The 17,897-nt window shown below is 50.3% G+C and overlaps 5 protein-coding genes across 5 annotated transcripts, besides 2 other annotated features; 1 reads left to right on the forward strand and 4 right to left on the reverse strand.

Moving 5' to 3' along the window:
* Nucleotides 1-280: 280 nt before the first annotated feature.
* Nucleotides 281-1,958, reverse strand: FPSE_02795 (uncharacterized protein; the record flags this gene model as incomplete). The annotated part of the gene is made up of 3 exons (XM_009255914.1): nucleotides 281-1,770; nucleotides 1,832-1,884; nucleotides 1,948-1,958. 3 exons carry the CDS (start codon nucleotides 1,956-1,958, stop codon nucleotides 281-283), a joined length of 1,554 nt encoding a protein of 517 aa, XP_009254189.1.
* Nucleotides 1,959-3,512: 1,554 nt separating this feature from the next.
* Nucleotides 3,513-3,533: a repeat region.
* Nucleotides 3,534-4,705: 1,172 nt separating this feature from the next.
* FPSE_02794 (uncharacterized protein) lies at nucleotides 4,706-7,961 on the reverse strand (the record flags this gene model as incomplete). The annotated part of the gene is made up of 2 exons (XM_009255913.1): nucleotides 4,706-5,360; nucleotides 5,410-7,961. The coding sequence occupies 2 exons, from the start codon at nucleotides 7,959-7,961 to the stop codon at nucleotides 4,706-4,708; spliced, it is 3,207 nt and encodes a 1,068-aa protein (XP_009254188.1).
* Nucleotides 7,962-8,618: 657 nt separating this feature from the next.
* On the reverse strand, nucleotides 8,619-10,276 carry FPSE_02793 (uncharacterized protein; the record flags this gene model as incomplete). Its single annotated transcript, XM_009255912.1, has 3 exons — nucleotides 8,619-9,972; nucleotides 10,031-10,152; nucleotides 10,211-10,276. 3 exons carry the CDS (start codon nucleotides 10,274-10,276, stop codon nucleotides 8,619-8,621), a joined length of 1,542 nt encoding a protein of 513 aa, XP_009254187.1.
* Nucleotides 10,277-11,353: 1,077 nt separating this feature from the next.
* Nucleotides 11,354-14,107, reverse strand: FPSE_02792 (uncharacterized protein; the record flags this gene model as incomplete). The annotated part of the gene is made up of 3 exons (XM_009255911.1): nucleotides 11,354-13,183; nucleotides 13,241-13,948; nucleotides 14,012-14,107. 3 exons carry the CDS (start codon nucleotides 14,105-14,107, stop codon nucleotides 11,354-11,356), a joined length of 2,634 nt encoding a protein of 877 aa, XP_009254186.1.
* Nucleotides 12,048-12,088: a microsatellite.
* A 340-nt stretch (nucleotides 14,108-14,447) lies between the features above and the next one.
* On the forward strand, nucleotides 14,448-17,750 carry FPSE_02791 (uncharacterized protein; the record flags this gene model as incomplete). The annotated part of the gene is made up of 1 exon (XM_009255910.1): nucleotides 14,448-17,750. The coding sequence occupies one exon, from the start codon at nucleotides 14,448-14,450 to the stop codon at nucleotides 17,748-17,750; it is 3,303 nt and encodes a 1,100-aa protein (XP_009254185.1).
* Between the last annotated feature and the right edge of the window lie 147 nt (nucleotides 17,751-17,897).

Genomic DNA, 17,897 nt, shown 5'->3' on the forward strand with positions numbered 1-17,897 from the left:
TTCCCACTGTCTCGCCCTTCGGGATACTGAACCCCGCTGGAAGAGAGGGGGAAAGAAGAAGAAAAATAATAATGCCTCTCATGGGAAAGAGTCATGGAATCTTGCATATTCCTCGCGACGCCCTTAACGCCAAGTCTTTGTGTGTATACACCTGTCCGAGAGTCGCTTCGCATGGAGTCTCTGCGGAAGGTTTGAAATAATAATGAGTCTCATGCAATCGTTGTCCCTGTATGCCAGTTTCCGTGCTTTCATCTATAGCCAAATAATCGCTTGGGCGTGCTTAAATCTCGATGGTCTTCATTGGTTCATCCACCAGCTCAGGCTTCTTGCCGTTCGCCTTCGGCGATGGCTCTTCCTCCACCTTAAGGAGGTCGGATTCCACGCGGGGGATGCTGGTCACATTGGGAGTCTTGCTGTCTTGGCTATGTCGAGGAGTTTCAACCTCTACGAGCTTCTCAGGCTGGATGTATGCGTCGGCAAGCTCGGGGATTGCTGTCTCTTCCGTTACCCGACTCAGAGGGGTCGCTTTCCCATAGCCAGGCCCAGCACCGGGTCGAGGGCTGGCCAAAGGAGATGAACCGCTCAGGCGCTGCATAGATCGACCTCGGCCCTCGCTCTCACCACCGCTTCCATAGGGGGAAGAAGAACGCGAGCCCAGAGGAGAGCTGGGCTTGGGGCCCATGGATCGTCTCTTGGAGGGGGCGCGTCGTCCGTACTTCTGGTCCATCCTCCATCTCAAAATGCTGAAATACGGGGGCTCGACTCGTGTCTCCTTGAACTCTCGTAGCTTGAGCTCACTAGTATCTTCGTCTACGTACCACTTGCCGCTGTTGAGATCGTCCGCGACAACAGCGAGGAAGGCAGACCAAGAACGAGCCACAACGTATTTGGTGTCGTAGTCACGGCCGAAAAGAATGATCTGACCCCATTGGCCTCCAGGACCAGGTGCCAAGTCAACAGCCAGATTGTTGCCACCCCAGTCGCGAACCAGAGGGATCCAAGAGCTGTGCGCGTATGCTTTTTGGACAGCGTTCGCAGGGACACAGTCCTGGCGAGACATGAGATCTTGTCTCCAAGGGCCAGGGCTGTTACTAGCACCACCGCCTTGCTTGGAGGAAGAGGCCTCATTGCTGCCGCCGAAAGCCTTGGAAGGGGTAGAGGGCTTAGCGACCGAGGTCTCGAGCAATTGTTGATTAACAGTCCTCCAGTTGTCCCACTCTTGCACAATTTCTTCGCAGTCAAGTAGCATATGGCTGAAGATGATTCCAGTGGGCAGTCCTCCTCGTTCTTGGCCGTCGTGAATCATAAGGGAGTCGCGGACATCCTGAGGAAGGGAGCAGTCAAGCTGATGCTCCAGGTCGTTCAGGTCGTTGTTGGTAGCACCCTCACAAAGCTGATCGAAAAGCTCCGGGTAGTTGTCATCGGCCCAGGAATCTATGCGCCTCCAGGAGTGGGCGACTGGGGGAGCAGGTGGAAGGCCATCATTAAAGTTCTGCATCGGGACGTCACCAGGGCTTTGCACCTCGAAACCATCGCCCTGGCTGGCATTGCGAGCGCTCATTGACCTCAGGCCGGGAGAGTATGGGGCACCCGTTGGTGCGAAGGTGTTGGCGTCCAGGCGTGGGGAGCCTCGGCCTGTTTCGTCGGTATACGGAGATGAGACGTCGTTTCGAGAGTCAGAGGCTGTTGCCACACCCGTCATGATGCCACCTCGACCGTCCTGCAGAGGGACATGGCGACCGGTTCGGTAAGGGGAGTCGAATGAGGAGTCTGGAGATTGTTTAGTTCATGGGCTTCGGCAAGTCGCAGTGTGGGTAAAGGGGCGGCATACGTCTGTCATAACTGGTCATAGTATGCCAGAAAGATCTAATTGTCGCACCGAGACTGTTGAAGCCAAGGTTAGTAACGGCCGATGTCGGAAGGTTCGATATAGGCTTCAAGACTTACGAGGTCTCCATGGTGACGGAAGCGGGCGGCCCAAGAGCCAACGAGTGTGGAAAAAGGGTGAACGAGAGTCGGTTGCTAGGGGTCGAGATGCGACAAGAAGAGAAGAGCGGCGGCGGTAATGGGGTACGCCAAGTCGGTGATTATGAAAGGTAAAAGTAAAAGCGTCGCAAAGCCAAGTTGAGCGAATGGGATAAAGCGAGGGGAAAAGAGCAAGAGAGCGACAAAGTATGAGTAGAAGAGAGTAAGTGGTTGTTGATGATGTAGAGTTTGATGGAAGTGAAGATTTCCAAAAGCCCGAGATGTTTGTCCAATCCAATGTAGTAGCTACTGAATCCAGGGGAACCTAACAAGCCAAAATGGAGCTACAGAGGGAGAAAGGTGGCTGCCACTGCTCCGCTGGGCTCAGACGCGTGGGGTCAGGTCGGGTCGGATCCAGTCAATTTTCCTTTTTACAGTACATACACCATGAAAGAGTACGTATCATTTAGTGGACTAAATGCTGTAATTTAGTCGTCAAGGTCCGTGTAATTTAGTAGCCTGGTATGGACGGATACCTGGGTGAAGGATGATGATGATGTATGTATAAAAACAAAGAAGGCGGGTAACACAGAATAACGGAAGGGGAAAAAAAGAGACCCTATGATGGAATGAAACAGGTACTGGAGGTCAATCCAATCCAATGGCTGGCGCAAGAGGTTGGGTTGGGGTTTGTCCCTTTGTTTTGTTGTTGATTGATGTTGATTTTCCAAGGTAACCAATGAATGTCTCAATTGGCTTAGTACATACAGTACTACCTACAGTACAACAGATGGACAGCACTGACACTAGCAGAGGGGGCCAATGTGGCGGATGTGCGCGGACTAACAAGTTAAGGGGCTGACAGTCCAGATAATGGATGGGCGAGGATGCATTACTACTACTCTACTGCAACACTGAGTGGTTGCTAAAAGATGGACAAGGGTGGGTGATGGAGCATGAAAAGTTGGCATTTGTGCAGCGATAGAGGAGAAAGGAGGCCAACAGGAGAGGGTTCCATGATTTAGAGAGGATGCAGCTACTGCAGCGGATGAGCATATGATTTATGCAGGCAAATTTGATTTCATCATGGTAAACAACATTTTTACTTTTATGAATCAAGGTCTGCCGATAACTAGTTCTCAACTCAATTGACAAACGATTCATTCATTCCCATAACCGTCCACCTGACTACACTACACCTAGCATAGCCTACGGTAGTCCAACTTACCGCCCGTTGTAAAACTCCTGAATTACATTCCATACCCCTACCCAGTAGAGAAAAACCCTCGACTCCTCCCATGGTCCGGGTTTGAGACGGCCAGGCGAAAGCCGCGGGGGGGGCTTGCATAAGGTGCATTGGTTGGTCTACTAACCACAGCCAATGCAAGGTACCGCACCCGCCAGCACACTATGAGACGCTACCTCGACAGAGATTAAGTTCAGGGGCAACCTTAATCCAATTTGGCTGGCTTTGGGTTACAGATGACTGTGTCACGAATAAATTATATGGGCAGTAGAAGCCCGCTCGAAGACGCCGTGGCTTGCTCTTTATTTTTATTTTTTTTTAAGGGTCTGCACAAGCGGCCGGGGCCTTGTACATGTGCAACATGAGGCTACAAAAGTGCATGACGAGAAAGAGATGGGTAATGATCCATATACACACATACCTACCTAGGTACCTACACAGGTATCTATCTACTAATAATGCTCATACAAATACACATCATAAAAACTTAGACACGTCTCTTAGATCAAAGGCATCTCGCGTCGGTTTGAGATCAATGCTTGATCCTTCCACTGCAGCTTCACCGATTGACAGATTTATTCTAGACCTTTTTCTACTCCACTGTCAATCCCGGCATGCGGTACTTAGAGTAGCATGATCTAACAACCCCTTCTACACCTGAAAACGCAAAAGCATCCATCTCGCTTCATTTGATACGAACAAGATCTCATTCAACACGAGTTCCAAAGACACAAGTGATCCCTCACAATCATATCTCCTCGCTTGCATACAGATACAATCCCTGTCCTTAGGACAATAACTAATTCCCGAATACAACCCCTTATCATCATCATGTCCTCAGCGTTGCCACCTCTGGGTTGCCTCATGCCGATCTCATTTCTTTTAATGGCCCTGCTAGATTAGAAATCGCCTCTCTTTTCTTCCTCACACTCGACTACCGGTCCTGAGACCTGAGGGTACAAAAAATAAAATAGGTAGCTCAAGAGTCGATCCAGGGTAGCGTCAAGTGACAGAATCGTTTCGTCTCTTATTCTGTTAGACCCAATCTTTGGCTCTGCATTCTCGAAGCGTTTGTGAGTGCAGAGTTGCGGCGGCGCATCGCCCGTTCCTATTTCTTGTTTCACTGCATAAAGTCATGGGATGCATATTGCGCTGCCATTTGTCTTTGCTTGTGCTCAGTCATGGATGCCGCGTGGTTCTCCGCGGCTACTTACAGCGAGTGACAGCGAACGTGTGTACATGGTTATATCTGTGTCTCATCCCGGGTGAACGATTATTTAGTAGGATAGCTGAAGATCATACTTGACGCCATAAACGGGCTGTGCCGGTTCCAATCCTGATATATCATTCAATCATGCATCGCTACTGCTCTACTGTACAGTACGTCTTGATCCTACTCTACCATCACTTACTATCACCAGTATACCCCCTCAATGTAAACCGCAACTCCGTCAAACCCCAGCCATTAATGCAGTACACATCGCCTCGATCTATCTATGTCTGCCACATGTGCTCACTGAGCCCAAGCAGTTTGTCTTGCATCTGCCTCTTGGCTGCTGTGGCAATTCCGCGCTCGGGATTTGCCATGGCTTCACTGTAGCATAGCTCCACGAGTGCCTTCAGCTCATCGTAAGAAAAGTTGTCGGGGTCTTGCGCGCTTGTGCCCCGCTGTTGCTCCTTGTCTTCCTTTGCCTTCTCCACGATAGCATCTGCCCCTTGCTCGTATAGAGAGAAGTAGTTTGCCGCACGTGCCAGGTCTACACCCTCCTCCACGTTCTTGAGGTTCTGCTGCAGTACGAGGATGTTGAGCTGCATGCGCCCGCAGCCCTTGTCGTTCATTGGCGATGCTTTGCCTGCATTGCTCACAAGGTAGCAGTTGATGAGCAGACCCAGACCAGTCCTGATAAATGCAATCTCCTTGTCTCGGAGAAACTTGACGATGGTCTCATCAAAGAAGACCAGTTCTGAATTGAGGTTCAGAATCTGCGGATCGGGTTCGCTCACCTCCTGGTCGAGGAGGTAGGGTGCCACTGTGGGCGACAAGGCAATGCCGAGAGAGTGGACTATGCGGCACCGAATCTCCATATGGAGGGTGAGTAGTGCTGTTCCTGCGAGTTCCTCAAAGGAAGATACGATGCTGTCGAATGCCCTGATCGCTGATTAGTGTTGTACCTTGCTCATTGGATCGTGCAACTTACTGTACAGTCTCCTGCGTCAATGGCAGTGACACAGGACCCTCTTCACCGGCGCTCTTGCTAGGCTCGTTCATAAGAGTCCACCGTCGGTTTGAATGTCGAGGCAAGTTCTGTCGTGATGTATCCGTGTCGTGCGTCGTAATTTGACGAAGTCCAGAAATCTTGACAGCAAGCCATTTCATGCTGGTATACAAAAGACAAAGGGACGAAATCGAATCTCGATCTTGGATGATGTCGCCCGAATCTAGTGGCGATTCGTTCGTAAGCTCCATCAACAAGTGAATCTCCTTTTCGGCCAGTTCCCAATCCATTTCTTCTGCCGTGAAGAGCTTCTTCATGGTTTCTTGGAGCTCCCCTTGATCCAGAGAGAAGCGCGCTGATGATCGCAGGTTATCGTTGCTGATCTCTGTAGCTTGGTCTTGGGCCTTGACAACAAGCGTTTTGAACCAGCTGAAGCAGCGATCGTAGTATCGCATCATCTGAGTTACGATCAACGAGCTGAGTGCTTGGTCTGGCGGAATTGTGCCCAGCATGCGACAGAATGCCGTCACGACCTCGAAGAAGGCCGTCGTTCCTCGGAACACAGGTCGACGTGCAACCTGACTCCAGCCTGAATCCTGCGAGAACGCGTCTGCCTCTCCGAACACAGTGTCGCTCAGTTTTGCCAGGGTCTCGTCTAGTTGGGGCTGGAAAACGTTGACCAAGAAATTGTCCAGAAATGTTGTCAATGTGCTTGCTGCAAGGTCAGAGCCAGGGGGCACGATGCTTTTGAGTCGCTGCAGGAATACCAATGTCGGCGGTAGCAGTAGGCTCATATTGAAGACACTCGGTTCCACCAGGGATTTGTACGAGCCGGTTGTTTGATGGCTGCTGCCATGGCCACCATCGCCGCCTCTTCTCCCCCCCTCTGGGGCGCTTCGTCCTTTCCTGTCCTGTTTCAAACCAGGGACAGCGTCCTGTATGATGCTGTCAAGTGCATCATATTCGCTCGTCATCTCGACAGTCTTCGTGTTGGCCTCCGAGAACTTGAACAGATGCTCCCGTACATCCTTTTTACCGTGGAGCGTATCTCCTGGGTTTGGGGAATCGAATTGGTAAACGTCAGCGTCTGTTGTAACATAGTTGTGCAGCAAAGATCGAATCTCGTTCTGATAGAGATTCCACAGCTCCTTGAAGCTGCCAAGAAGTGCGCTGTTGTTACCAGCACCTTCTCGTCGGATAAGGACTTTGATGGATTCGTGGAAAACACGGTGACCTTCTCCGATTGCTTCAAACTTTCCATATAGCGACCACAAAAGATCGTAGATGACATCCGCCCTCATTTGTGTTTCGCGTGTGCCATATACATGAAGACCATCGCCTCTGGCTGAGCCACCTCTCAGAGAGCTAGGGTGTCTTTGGTCTACTTCGTTGATGGTCTCATTGACGATGGTAAAGAGCTCAACTGGTAGTCGCTGCTTGAGGGTCTCGACGGCATTTTGCAGTCGACCTAATCTGTTCAGAGATTCTACCAACAGCCCAACATAATAGAATGTATCAGCTTCGGGGTTCTTCATTGGGTCCTCTCTGATTGTCTTGTCGACATCAATGGCATCGAGAACCATGTGAAATGGGGCGATGGGCTTAATATCAGTATAGCCTTCCGTTACAGCACCTTGGGTTTTAGCCAAGTTCTGCCATCGTTCCTGGCAATACGGTGACTTGAGGTAGAGATGCTCGTGCAGCTCTTCCACCAGAATGTCCATCAAAGCAGTCTCTTGGTTTGCAAGATAGCTCCTCAGGTCAGCGAGAGCACCGATATCGTCTAGTTCAGGCTTTCGTAGTTTCCGGAGAGCACTTTGCAATACTTCCACGGCCGTCAAGAAACGCTTCTCGGATATTCTTGCCTCCAGCTGATCTGGTACGGCACGGAGATCATCGAGCTCGTTTAGTGTTTGCAAAAGCGCATCAAATTCTTGCGATGATTTTGAAAGCTTCTTTAGCTCTGGATCTGTCGCACAAAGGCTCGTTTTCGAACTCGCCAGCGACTCCTTTAGTGCCCGCACTCGCTTTTGCGACTGCTGAATACTGCTTTGGATCTTGTGAAATGTACCAATCGAACTGTTAAAGCCCTGGTGATGTTCGTGGACAATTCCCTTCAGAGACTCTTGGAGATAATTATGCGATTGCTGGAACTGGCGGTATTCGTGGGCGCGACCAACCGAGCTCTTGTCAAGAAGTTGTAGTGACAGTTGAACTGGAACGCAGTCATCTTGGCACATTGAAGGCCATTCTTTCTTGATGTGGTCTATAACCTCGGTGATTTGTCGTGCGGCATGCGTGTCGGGAACCTGTGATTGTCCTTGTCCCTGTGACTGGACTTGTGGTATACGTGACCGCGACGACATTTGTCGAAGACTAGGCGGTGGTCGCGGTTGCTGGGTAGTTGGTGGCGTGGCAAATCGATCGCTCCCGTATCCATCTTGATAACCAGATCTGTAGTCGTCGTTGGAGCGGCCAAAGTTTCCATAGCCGTTACCCTCACGGGGAGGAGGTCGGTCGTATCGATTCGACATATTGGTGATAGCAGACGGCGAAACGGTTACGAGATATTGGCTGCTTCGAAGCGCATTGTCGCTATGGGAAACGCAGAATATAGAGTCGCTTTATCTCTACACAGAAAATTCGATAGCCCGATGTGCAAGTTTGAAAGCGCCAACTTGTTAAGTTGGTGGTTGCTGGCATGAAAGCTGGATGCCGAGGGGTCGAAGCTGCTAAGCTTCGAAACGCTAGGGCGGTACGTACCCCATAGCTCTCTTCCAATACAGCAGCCAGCCACTCAACGAACCGGATATAATTGGAAGTTCACTTTCTACTGCAATCAGAAAGATGATATATATTTCTAATAATGTTTCTTCATTGCCCCCAGAACTGTCACTTGTAGCGCATCTTACATTGAATGCCATGGTCCATCATAGCAGTGGCAACATTAAGCTCCTTTGCGCGAGCTTGTGTGAGGCCCTCGAATCCAAGGCGACGATCAAACAATATTACATCACGAAAGTCTTGACCATGGACTAGATATAAAAGTCATTTGTAGTTTTGATGTCATTATCAAGTCGTTGAATATTATTAGGAGCAAGAAAAGTTATAGGAAAATAAGTAGTGGTATCAATTTATGTCTCTTCCCTCTTCATGAGCCATGTCGAAATTTATCCTCGTCCAATCTTTCATCAGTGAGCGACACCCTGCGAGGTCGCTTGTGGAGGAGCCAGATGTTGATCCTCGTCCTCCACCAGTTTTTGTAGTTCCTGCTTAGCTGGGCCCTCGCTGGGACTGGCCTTTGGTTCCTGCATGGTGGTTCCAGATAGATCTGCCTGAGCAATACGGCCGTCTTGTGTTTCAAGCTGGTCCTGAAGCGTTGCTCCAGGTTGTTCTGCAGCCTTCATCCTCGTGTCCTTTTCCAGAATTGCCTTTGCCAGACCGCGCACTCCATCCAGAATCACATCTTGTCGATCCCATGCTAAGAATCCGGGAGTTCCAGAAGCTCGGTTCAGATGCACCACCTGGTAGTCCTTGTTCGCCCAGGCGGGGCAAGCATAGCTTACTTTTCTAGGTCGAGGCAGTAGTTTTTGCTCCTTGCTCTGGTCTTCGTCGCCAGTAAACACACTAATGGCCACCTTGGGTTTCTTAGCATGTTTCTTTCCTTCCACGGGCTCAATGTCTGAAGCACACTGTGCCCAGAATCGGAGAGCAGCTTCGGGGCCAGGCAGCCAAATAAGACAAGTGAGTGTGATGATGTCCTTTTCTGAAAGCTCATTCTTGGGGCCTAAGGTGCGAAGAACCTTCAGCACATATAGGAGCAGGCCGGTAGGCGAGTCGCATAGGGCATAAGAGAGGGTGTTGGGCTCGTAATCGCTGCGATCACCTTGTCCCAGATTGATTGCAGATTTCTTGTTCAGTCGCAACGTCTTCCGCTTTTGTGTAGCCGTGATATCGTCCTTGGTGTATCCAAGAACCGGAGAGTTTAGGATACGGGCCACTTTCCACTTAAGCCATTCGCTTGCTGAAGCTGAAAGTGTAGGGGATGTTAGAGGAGGTGCGATCATATGGAATCCCAAGCAAGATTCTGGAAAGTTGTTCGAAAGATGCCGGGCCAGTTTCCAGTCAATTCCAGCTGGGGAAATCGAAGCAGATCCGGCGTTGCTGCCAATGTAGTGTTCATAGCCCAACCTTCTCATCAAGTCATCCAATACTTTAGCCGCTGTAGAAATTGGAGGAGCACTGGAGGGTAGGGTGTCACTGAACCCCAACCCAGGCAATGATGGGATCACGACATGAAAAGGCTGGGCGACCCCAGCATCTTCAGGGTCACTGAGTGGCTGAACGAGATGACCAAGTGAAAGGTTAGTTAGAGGAAAAGGCGGTATGAGGAGAAGAGGAATAGCATTTGCATGAGGTGAGCGAGCGTGGATGAAATGAATCCGGACAGGTGTTGGCGGTGTGGAAACCTGGAAGCTGGTTCTGAACTGTGAAAGTGTGTTGTTCAGCTCCTCTTCGTGATCCCGCCACACGAATGATTCTTGCCTAGATAAAAGATGTGAGCACAGGTCTGGATTGTTTACACATAAGGAGTTTAGCTCACCAGAAATCGACTAGGGATTCAACTTGAGGCTTTGGCTCCCACCAATCTTTAGAAGACGGCTCATGAGGTAGTCGAGTAAGCTCTAGTTTCTGACGCGTAATGTCCAAATATTTGCTCGATACCTGGGAGGGAGGGAGGTCAGTAGTGTTCCCCAAGGCGGCATTATCTGTCTCAGCTCACATGTATGCGGTAAGGCTGAATCTCTTCGCCGGAGTCACCGGGCTGTTGCTGTTGTTCCTGCGACATGGCTCTCACTGTACGAATCAACGATGTCCGATTGCGTGATACGATGTGGTGTCGCAAGTAGCCGAATATTGCAGAGAGATACTTTACCGCAGGTCAAAACAAACAGGTCAAGATGAGAAAGACCGAGAAATTAAACAAATGCGACTCACTCGTTTTCACGAGCTGAGTTGCTTTCGTATCCCGGCCAAAATTCAAAGGACCCTTACACCCACCCTTATAACACAGGACCCTGACCCTGGTCGCGATAGCTGCATGGACTAAGAGACCCTGACGTGGCTGACACCCGCTGTGGCTTTAGCGCATGGGGAATGCGGCACAAATGGTCCGAATCGTGTCATGATTCGTCCAACAGACTAACTTCCTGGTAGATAGTGGCGGTGCATGCAAGTCCCCTTGCGGCTTCGGAAATGATCACTTAGGACATCAGACGTGGCTTTGACCCATGTCGGTGTACGGATAGACAAATCATGTTTATTCGGCTACTACCTCTGCCAACTTTTGCTTCTGAAAACAGGGAAACCAGCTGGTGTGGAACACTTGGAGCGGGGGCTTCCCAGACGGTGATCTGGCTGTGGCTGATCATGACAGCGAATTAGCCACCTCCATCTCTTCGTGTCACACCGCATGGGATGGGTCAAGACATGAAACGCTGGCTGAGGAGACAACGATGCTTGACAACTCATCTCATCATGTGATAAAAGAACGTGTGGAGGAACGGTCGAGACCGCGAAACTGAGAAAAGCTGACTCGATGACTTATGCGAGATATTTAGCTTCTCCTGAGACTCCAATCCGTATCCAAACGCCTGTATGCAGCCCATTCTTCTTTATGTAACACCGCATCGTCTGGTCTCTAATCATACATGAACCGTTGCGATGCGCGAAGGTCATGAAACAATCCAGCTAGCAGTTTTCTGTGCTAGCTTTTAGCTGGCTTCTGTGACCAGCCCTTCCTTTTTGGGAATAGGGTACTGAATGGGGTATGCATGTATGTAGATGGCTTTTAGCGAAGTTCCACGGTCCAATGCCGAGCAAGCGACTGGCCTACATGCTATTGCCGATGGGATTTGGGAACTCCTCAGCCATTCCGTGGCGGCGGCTGGTTACTACCTTGCGGCCCACCGCGAAGGTTCATCTGCCCTATTCGTGACACTATGTTGCTGCCAACTGCGTCAACAGCACCCCGGGGTGAAGTCAGAGTCGGACCTTCTGGGGCTGTTTCTTGAACTCGGAAGAGCTTGATCGAAGTCCCGTTCCATATACCCATAGTTCCTCTCGAAACTTGCATCTCGTTTGTGAATATAATGCCCCATAAAAGAGATTCATACCAGCCCAGGGCGAGCTGAGACCACTCAAATGAGTGCACACGAGGGGCTGAAGGTTCAATACCTACAATCCCAACACCTGAGATCCGCCGAAGCGTTTCTGGTGTCGGAATATCAGCTGCTAATTCTTGGCGCGGCAGGAGAGCTGAGACCTGTTGGATAACTGCCAGGATCGTATGCAGCGGCAGCTCCAGCAACCAACTATCAATCCAGTGAGCCGTTGGTTCGAATGCGCCTGCTTGCGATTGCCCTGATATTGAGTGCCCGCCCAAACTTGTTGTGCTATTCTGCCGTGAGAAACTGGGAACACCGGCTGGCATCTTACCGCGAGCCTTTTCAGACATTCCCCTCAATTGTGTTGGGAGAGCGTCCTCAGCGTTAGGGGTTGATGATCTTCTGGAAGGCGCTTCACTCGACGTTGACCTTGCAGGGGTCTCTTGTTGCTCTTCATCGTCACTATCGTCATCTTCATCATCATCGTCGTCGTCTCCGATTGCAAATGCGCCGTCTTCTGGAACTTCCTCTAATGATGAGTGGCGAGGGTGGGCGCTGCTTGGACTTCTTAGGCTGTCGACTGAGCTGCGAACGGATGTAGCCTCCAACGGGTCAGCATGCTGTCCAGAGTCTTTTCTTCTTCTGTTTCGCCTCTCGATCTCCTCTTGCCCGCTCTCAAGAGTAAATGAGCGCAGGGCCTCGACTCGCTTCTTATTCCTGAGGATAGCAAACACAAGTTCAGGATTCTTGCGATACTTGTTCTCTAGAATGGAATTAATGGACTCCAAAAGCGAGTGCAAGAGGGTATGGTTAGTCTCATTGGAAAGAAGAAACGAGGGCGAGGACATGGAAGAGAACAGCTGCATCAGCTTGGAGCTGCTGGCGCTACTCAGGCCCTCGAGGTAAGGGGCAATGTTATTAATCACCGCCAACAGAGCCGGGTATATCGCCGATAGCTTTCCTTGGCTCGTTGTAATCAGATTGTAGATGGAATGTATGAGAAAGTCGGCATATGTGCCCCTGAAGCCTGGCACGCGAATGGAGACTGGCAAGCTCTCCTGGCCTTCGAAGTACTTGTTCAAGTTGACTCCGAAATTCGTCTCTACACTTAGAGTCTGGAGTAGAAAGGCGCACATACGCACAACGCCCTGCTTGGTAGCATCGTTTTTATACTCGAGGGCGTAGAACAGGGCGAGTACGACAAAATCGTGTGCTCTCTCGGTATCCACAATAAAGGAACGGAACCTCTTGTTGCATTGCAGGATCTCCCAAAATAGCATGAGTATCTCAGGTGCAAAGTGGCCAGAGGACTGAGTACCTGGAAGATATGAAGTCTTCTCTTGAAGAGGTTGGTTCAGGATCCGGGTCATTCCATCAACAATGAACTGGAAGTCTTGAGCCCGATGCAGCCGGCCTAGGAAATGACGATAAGAGTTTTTGGGCGAAGGATTTGACGGGCTTTCGGGGATAGGGTACAGAAGAAGTACCAAAAGAAAATGCAGAGAGTACGTAACAAGCATTTGCTTGCCATCCTTGAACACAAGGGTATTGTAAGGGACGCGCCAGGTTGCGGGATTGTATTTTAATGTCTAACGCGGAGTAGGGTTAGCATTCACTCATGGAAGCACACACATGTATAAACGGACCGTATTAAGCAGAGAGCAGAGCACCGAGAGTACCACTTGCTTGTCTGGGCAGGCACAGAGATGAGTCAAGGTTCGCACACCAGTCTGTGGAAGAACGCCGGCTGTCGTGTACAGGCTCTGGCCAGCCATGGTCAGAAGAAGGCGCAGGATTTCTGATCGATTGCTTTCATACTCCTTTGTTGTTGCAACAGCCGTATTGCACCCCACGCCACTCTGCCATATCGCATAGCTGACCTTGGATCGTCCGTGTGGCTGCCGCGGTAATGTCAAGTCAGAAAAGAATAGCAGATCTACCAGTGTGTCTACCAGCTCCTCTGCAAGTGGCTTGACCTCCTCAAAATGTGCGGATTCGACTTTGCGCTCGGCTTCCTGGGCTTCGTCGAAGAGGATTTCATTGGCGATGGCAGCCTGCCGAGTGCGCTTCCTCCGCTGTGCCCAGAAGAATTGCTGTTCCCATTCGCCTAGAGAGTCTTTCTCATACAAGTAAGGCAGGATCCGGGTCAGAACCCGGACGCAATTCAATGCCTCACGCTCTGGAGCAAGTTCCGGGTCAGGGAAAGATGGATGATGACGTAGTATGAATAGGCGAGAAGTGACGGCGAGGATGAGGGTTTCTAGGTTCTCGAGGGCGCGATCGCGAGTCCTTCGAATATCTGCAGGCGTGAACAAACTAAAGACGTCCTCGGAGGATTCAGGGAGCTCCCAGAACTTGACAGCGTCATGTTAGCACACAAGCTACACTCTCGCGATAGACTCGGGGGTGGGACGAACAGAGGTCCAGTAGGCATCATCTGCAGGTATATGTCGTTCTTCGCATAACCGAAAGATGCCCCGTTTAAAAACGAGCTTAGAATCGCTTGCACCCATTGTTATTGCATGAGAAAATGCCAGGAAAGAGGGATCGCTTCAAGGGAGTATTTCTTTGTGATGTCCTCTTGGAACCTTGGGGGGCTCCAGGATGACGAGGTGCTGCGCTACTGTATGGTAATGGATACCTTACTTGCTTGCCCCGTTGTTTTAGTTGGCCAATCACGTGCCTTGGCAGAATGATATCCGAGATATTACCGAAGTCGTTGATGCTTGTATAGAACTTTTTTTTTTAATGGGTGCTAGGCGCATATTGAAAGTCCCCTCCATTGTGAAGGGTCAACTTTGATTGACTTTTTTCCCTCCTTCTGTGTCAGCCAATTTCGTGGAAGACGCCTCAATGCTTCGAGTTCGGCGAGGACTGGGCTCTCCAGCCAGCTTTGCGAGCATCTATCGACCGTATGTACGATATCCCCGACAATGTACACTCGTCCGATCGTTTACGACAGACCCCAACCTGGACAATGCCTCTGAACCACCTACAGACTCCAAGTCTCACACTGAGAACATTCCGAACCCTCTCGATTCTACCCCAGATATATTGCAGGAACTTGCGAGCAGAGCACACTTGAAGGAGGCCCAGGACGTAAAAGAGCAAGAGGAAGCTGTCAACCATGGGGGTGTCAGTAATGACGCCAACTTCAATGAAGCACTAAATGTGGTCCGAAGAGTTTATGGTGTCGACCACAAGGAAAAGAAAAAGAAAAGGACAACTAAATCTCAGCCCCAGACTGGAGAATCAAATGATGCACAAGAAATAATCCGCGAAGACGATATGGTTGAAACAGATTCATTAGCAGGAACTCAACAAACTGCAGTATGGACTTCTCTACGCGAGAAGCTACAACAGAAGATATCCCCAGCATCCTCATACACGTTTAAATCCACACATGCCGATTCCGCCGCATTCGTCACCGATCAGGATGGCGCCGTTCTGCCCCGCAGCCTGGACACAGAGAAGCATGCCGTAGCAGAAGAACAACAACTCTTGAACGAATTAAAGGCGAAAGCTGGAAGCGTGAAAAAACGCAATGTCAAGTCGAAACCCGGAATAGAGAAACTCGTCCCCAAGAATATGACGCTAAAACCAGTCGAAAAGACAAAGGCAAAAGACGTTCCCCAACTGGCCTATAACCTGGAGAAGGTTCTATTCAACTCTGGACCTTACCAGCTCCAGGATAGGCGCACCCAGGTCTACAACTTTGACCCTTACCTGGGCACAATTATGCCAGTCAAGGAGTTCGACTTCAACGCCTTGAAGGAATATGTGACTTCGTCCAAGGATGAAACCTTGACAAAGCTGTCTGCGAAGCACGGCAAGAAGTACTGCGGTTCAACTTCAAGTATGACATCCATGCTTGCACACTTCCACTTCCTCTTGTCAGACTGGAGAAAACCAAACTTTGAGCAGTTGTCAAAATCTTTCAGAATTGAATTTGAGTCGTTCACTATGCTGACCCGAGCACCTGTGGCTGCATTCGCCCGCTACAAGGACGGTGTGTATGCTATCGACGCCGACAAGGAGTTTGATACTGCGAATATTCTTAGCATGCTGGGGAAATCCATGGAGAAGCTCCTGACTTTGCCAAAGGACCATTTTGAAAAGTACAGAAGATCGCGCTCCCACGAGCTCTCGGACGAAGAGAAAAATGCCGATGAAGCTTTCCATTACACCACATTGGGCGATTTCATGATGCGTTCACAGCTCGATGCCCGTGATTCGAGACTACCCGGCACTGGTGTCTTTGATCTCAAAACACGCGCCGTCGTTACAATCCGAATGGACGTAGGCGATTACGAAAAGGGCGTTGGTTACGAGATTGATTCCCGGTTGGGTCAATGGAATTCATTCGAGCGCGAATACTATGATATGATACGAGCGGCGTTTCTTAAGTATTCCTTGCAAGTAAGAATGGGACGAATGGACGGCATCTTTGTTGCTTTCCATAACACGGAACGGATTTTCGGGTTTCAGTACATCAGCCTTGAGGAGATGGATCAAGCTATCCATGGAACATTGAATCGCAAGGTCGGCGACGAAGAGTTCAAAGCAAGTATCGGCCTCCTGAATGGGCTTTTGGACAGAGCTTCGAAAAAATTCCCTAAGCAATCGCTCCGGCTCCATGTTGAAACACGACCGTTAGACCCCGCCGTGCTGTACTTTGTGGCTGAACCTGTCAGTGACGAGGAAATGCAAAAGACTCAAGACAAGGGCAGAGCAGCTGTGGAACGATTTGAAAAACAAGTTCTTGGCATATCGCGCGACAGCAGTCAGGACGAAGAGCCGAACCTGCAAGAGAATACTGCTTCCACTGAAGAGGAGGAAAGAATGTCGAGAGACATTCCAAAGCCAGCACCCGTCGATATCCTTGAAAGGCAAAAGTCCTGGGACGAGATGATGGCCAAGGTAGACCAGTTCGTGGAGAACGATGCTGCCGGGCTGGCTAATGTCAGAGAGGCTATTGAGCAGGCCCTGGAACAAAGCGGCTTGCTTGCAGGGAAGCCCGAGGAGGAGAAGCAGGTTTATGTCAACGAACTTGTGGAAGCTTTGACCGAGGATTTGGGTGACGGCAAGGAAGGAGCTAACGAATCCCAAGACACTCTTGATACTCCGGCAGTAGATGATCTACAGCAAGCCACTGAGCCTTCTCTTGAAGGCAGCGAAGGCTACACCCAGGTCGAGTCAAGCTCTGAAACGGAAACTCTGTTGGGGCAGCTGGACGAGGCATCTCAGGGTGCTAGTTTTGACTTTAATCTTGAGTCTCAGAACGTCGAGTCTGTCGAGGACCATGAGATTGTGGTGGACGGCATTGCTGGGGAAGACGATGCGTCTGCCCAGACAGCTGACGAAGTCGTTGAGGGCAACGCCGAGCCAGCGACCAATGCTGTTCCACAGGATTCTTCTTCCCTCAAGGATCTCATCCTTAAGGTTGCTGAGGGTGTCGAGATGAACACGAGCAGCTTGAGGACTTTTGAGCAAATTCTGTCAGGGCTAGTACGAGATCAGAAGCAGCTGAACGACGAGGTGGACGAAGAAAACTTGGCCGGGATAGATGACCCCCTAGTGACCACGGACGATTCCCCTGAAGCAAGCCAGTCACTACCCACAGGAGAAGCAACCCCTGATCAAAATGCGCCTGGAAATTCTCAAAAGGAAGTGCTGGGCATGTACGTCACAGTCCGCAACAAGGTCGACGACCTGATTGTGAAACGTGTCGAACGCCGGGCCCTTGGAGATGTGCCCGACTGGACGGTAGAATACACAATCACGGAGTTTCCATCAGACCGGGCGCGAAGGATCTTGGCCCAGATGAAGGGCCGCAGAAAGAAGCTGATGGGTTTGGACCAGGAAACGCGTTCCAGGCAATGGTTCAAGATGTGGAATGGACAACTACAGGAACGTACTAAAGCTGGAAGGAGAGCCAGGCGTATGATGACAGAGAGAGAGGAGCAACGAGGGACTAAAGTTGCGTGGGCCGACGAGCCAGCCATGAAAAAAAGGGTTAGCAAGAAGGCGCTGTCAAAGAAGATCACCGAGCCCAAGAAGAAGACCACCGAGCCCAAGAAGAAGGCCGAGCCCAAGAAGAAGGCCGCATCCAAGAAAACGAAATCGTCCAAGAAAGACGAGAGCGGGACGGATTGAGGCAAATGTAAGATAGCATGACGGGTATCTAAAACTTATTCATGTTGGAGTAGCGAGCTCCGTGTACAACTATAATATGTCGGCTAAGATGCTGAACTCATATTGTAAGACTATCGAATTAAAATACTTAGAGGGTAGTTAACGGCT

The sequence above is a fragment of the Fusarium pseudograminearum genome, chromosome 4, assembly GCF_000303195.2.
Source record: "Fusarium pseudograminearum CS3096 chromosome 4, whole genome shotgun sequence".
NCBI lineage: Eukaryota > Fungi > Ascomycota > Sordariomycetes > Hypocreales > Nectriaceae > Fusarium > Fusarium pseudograminearum.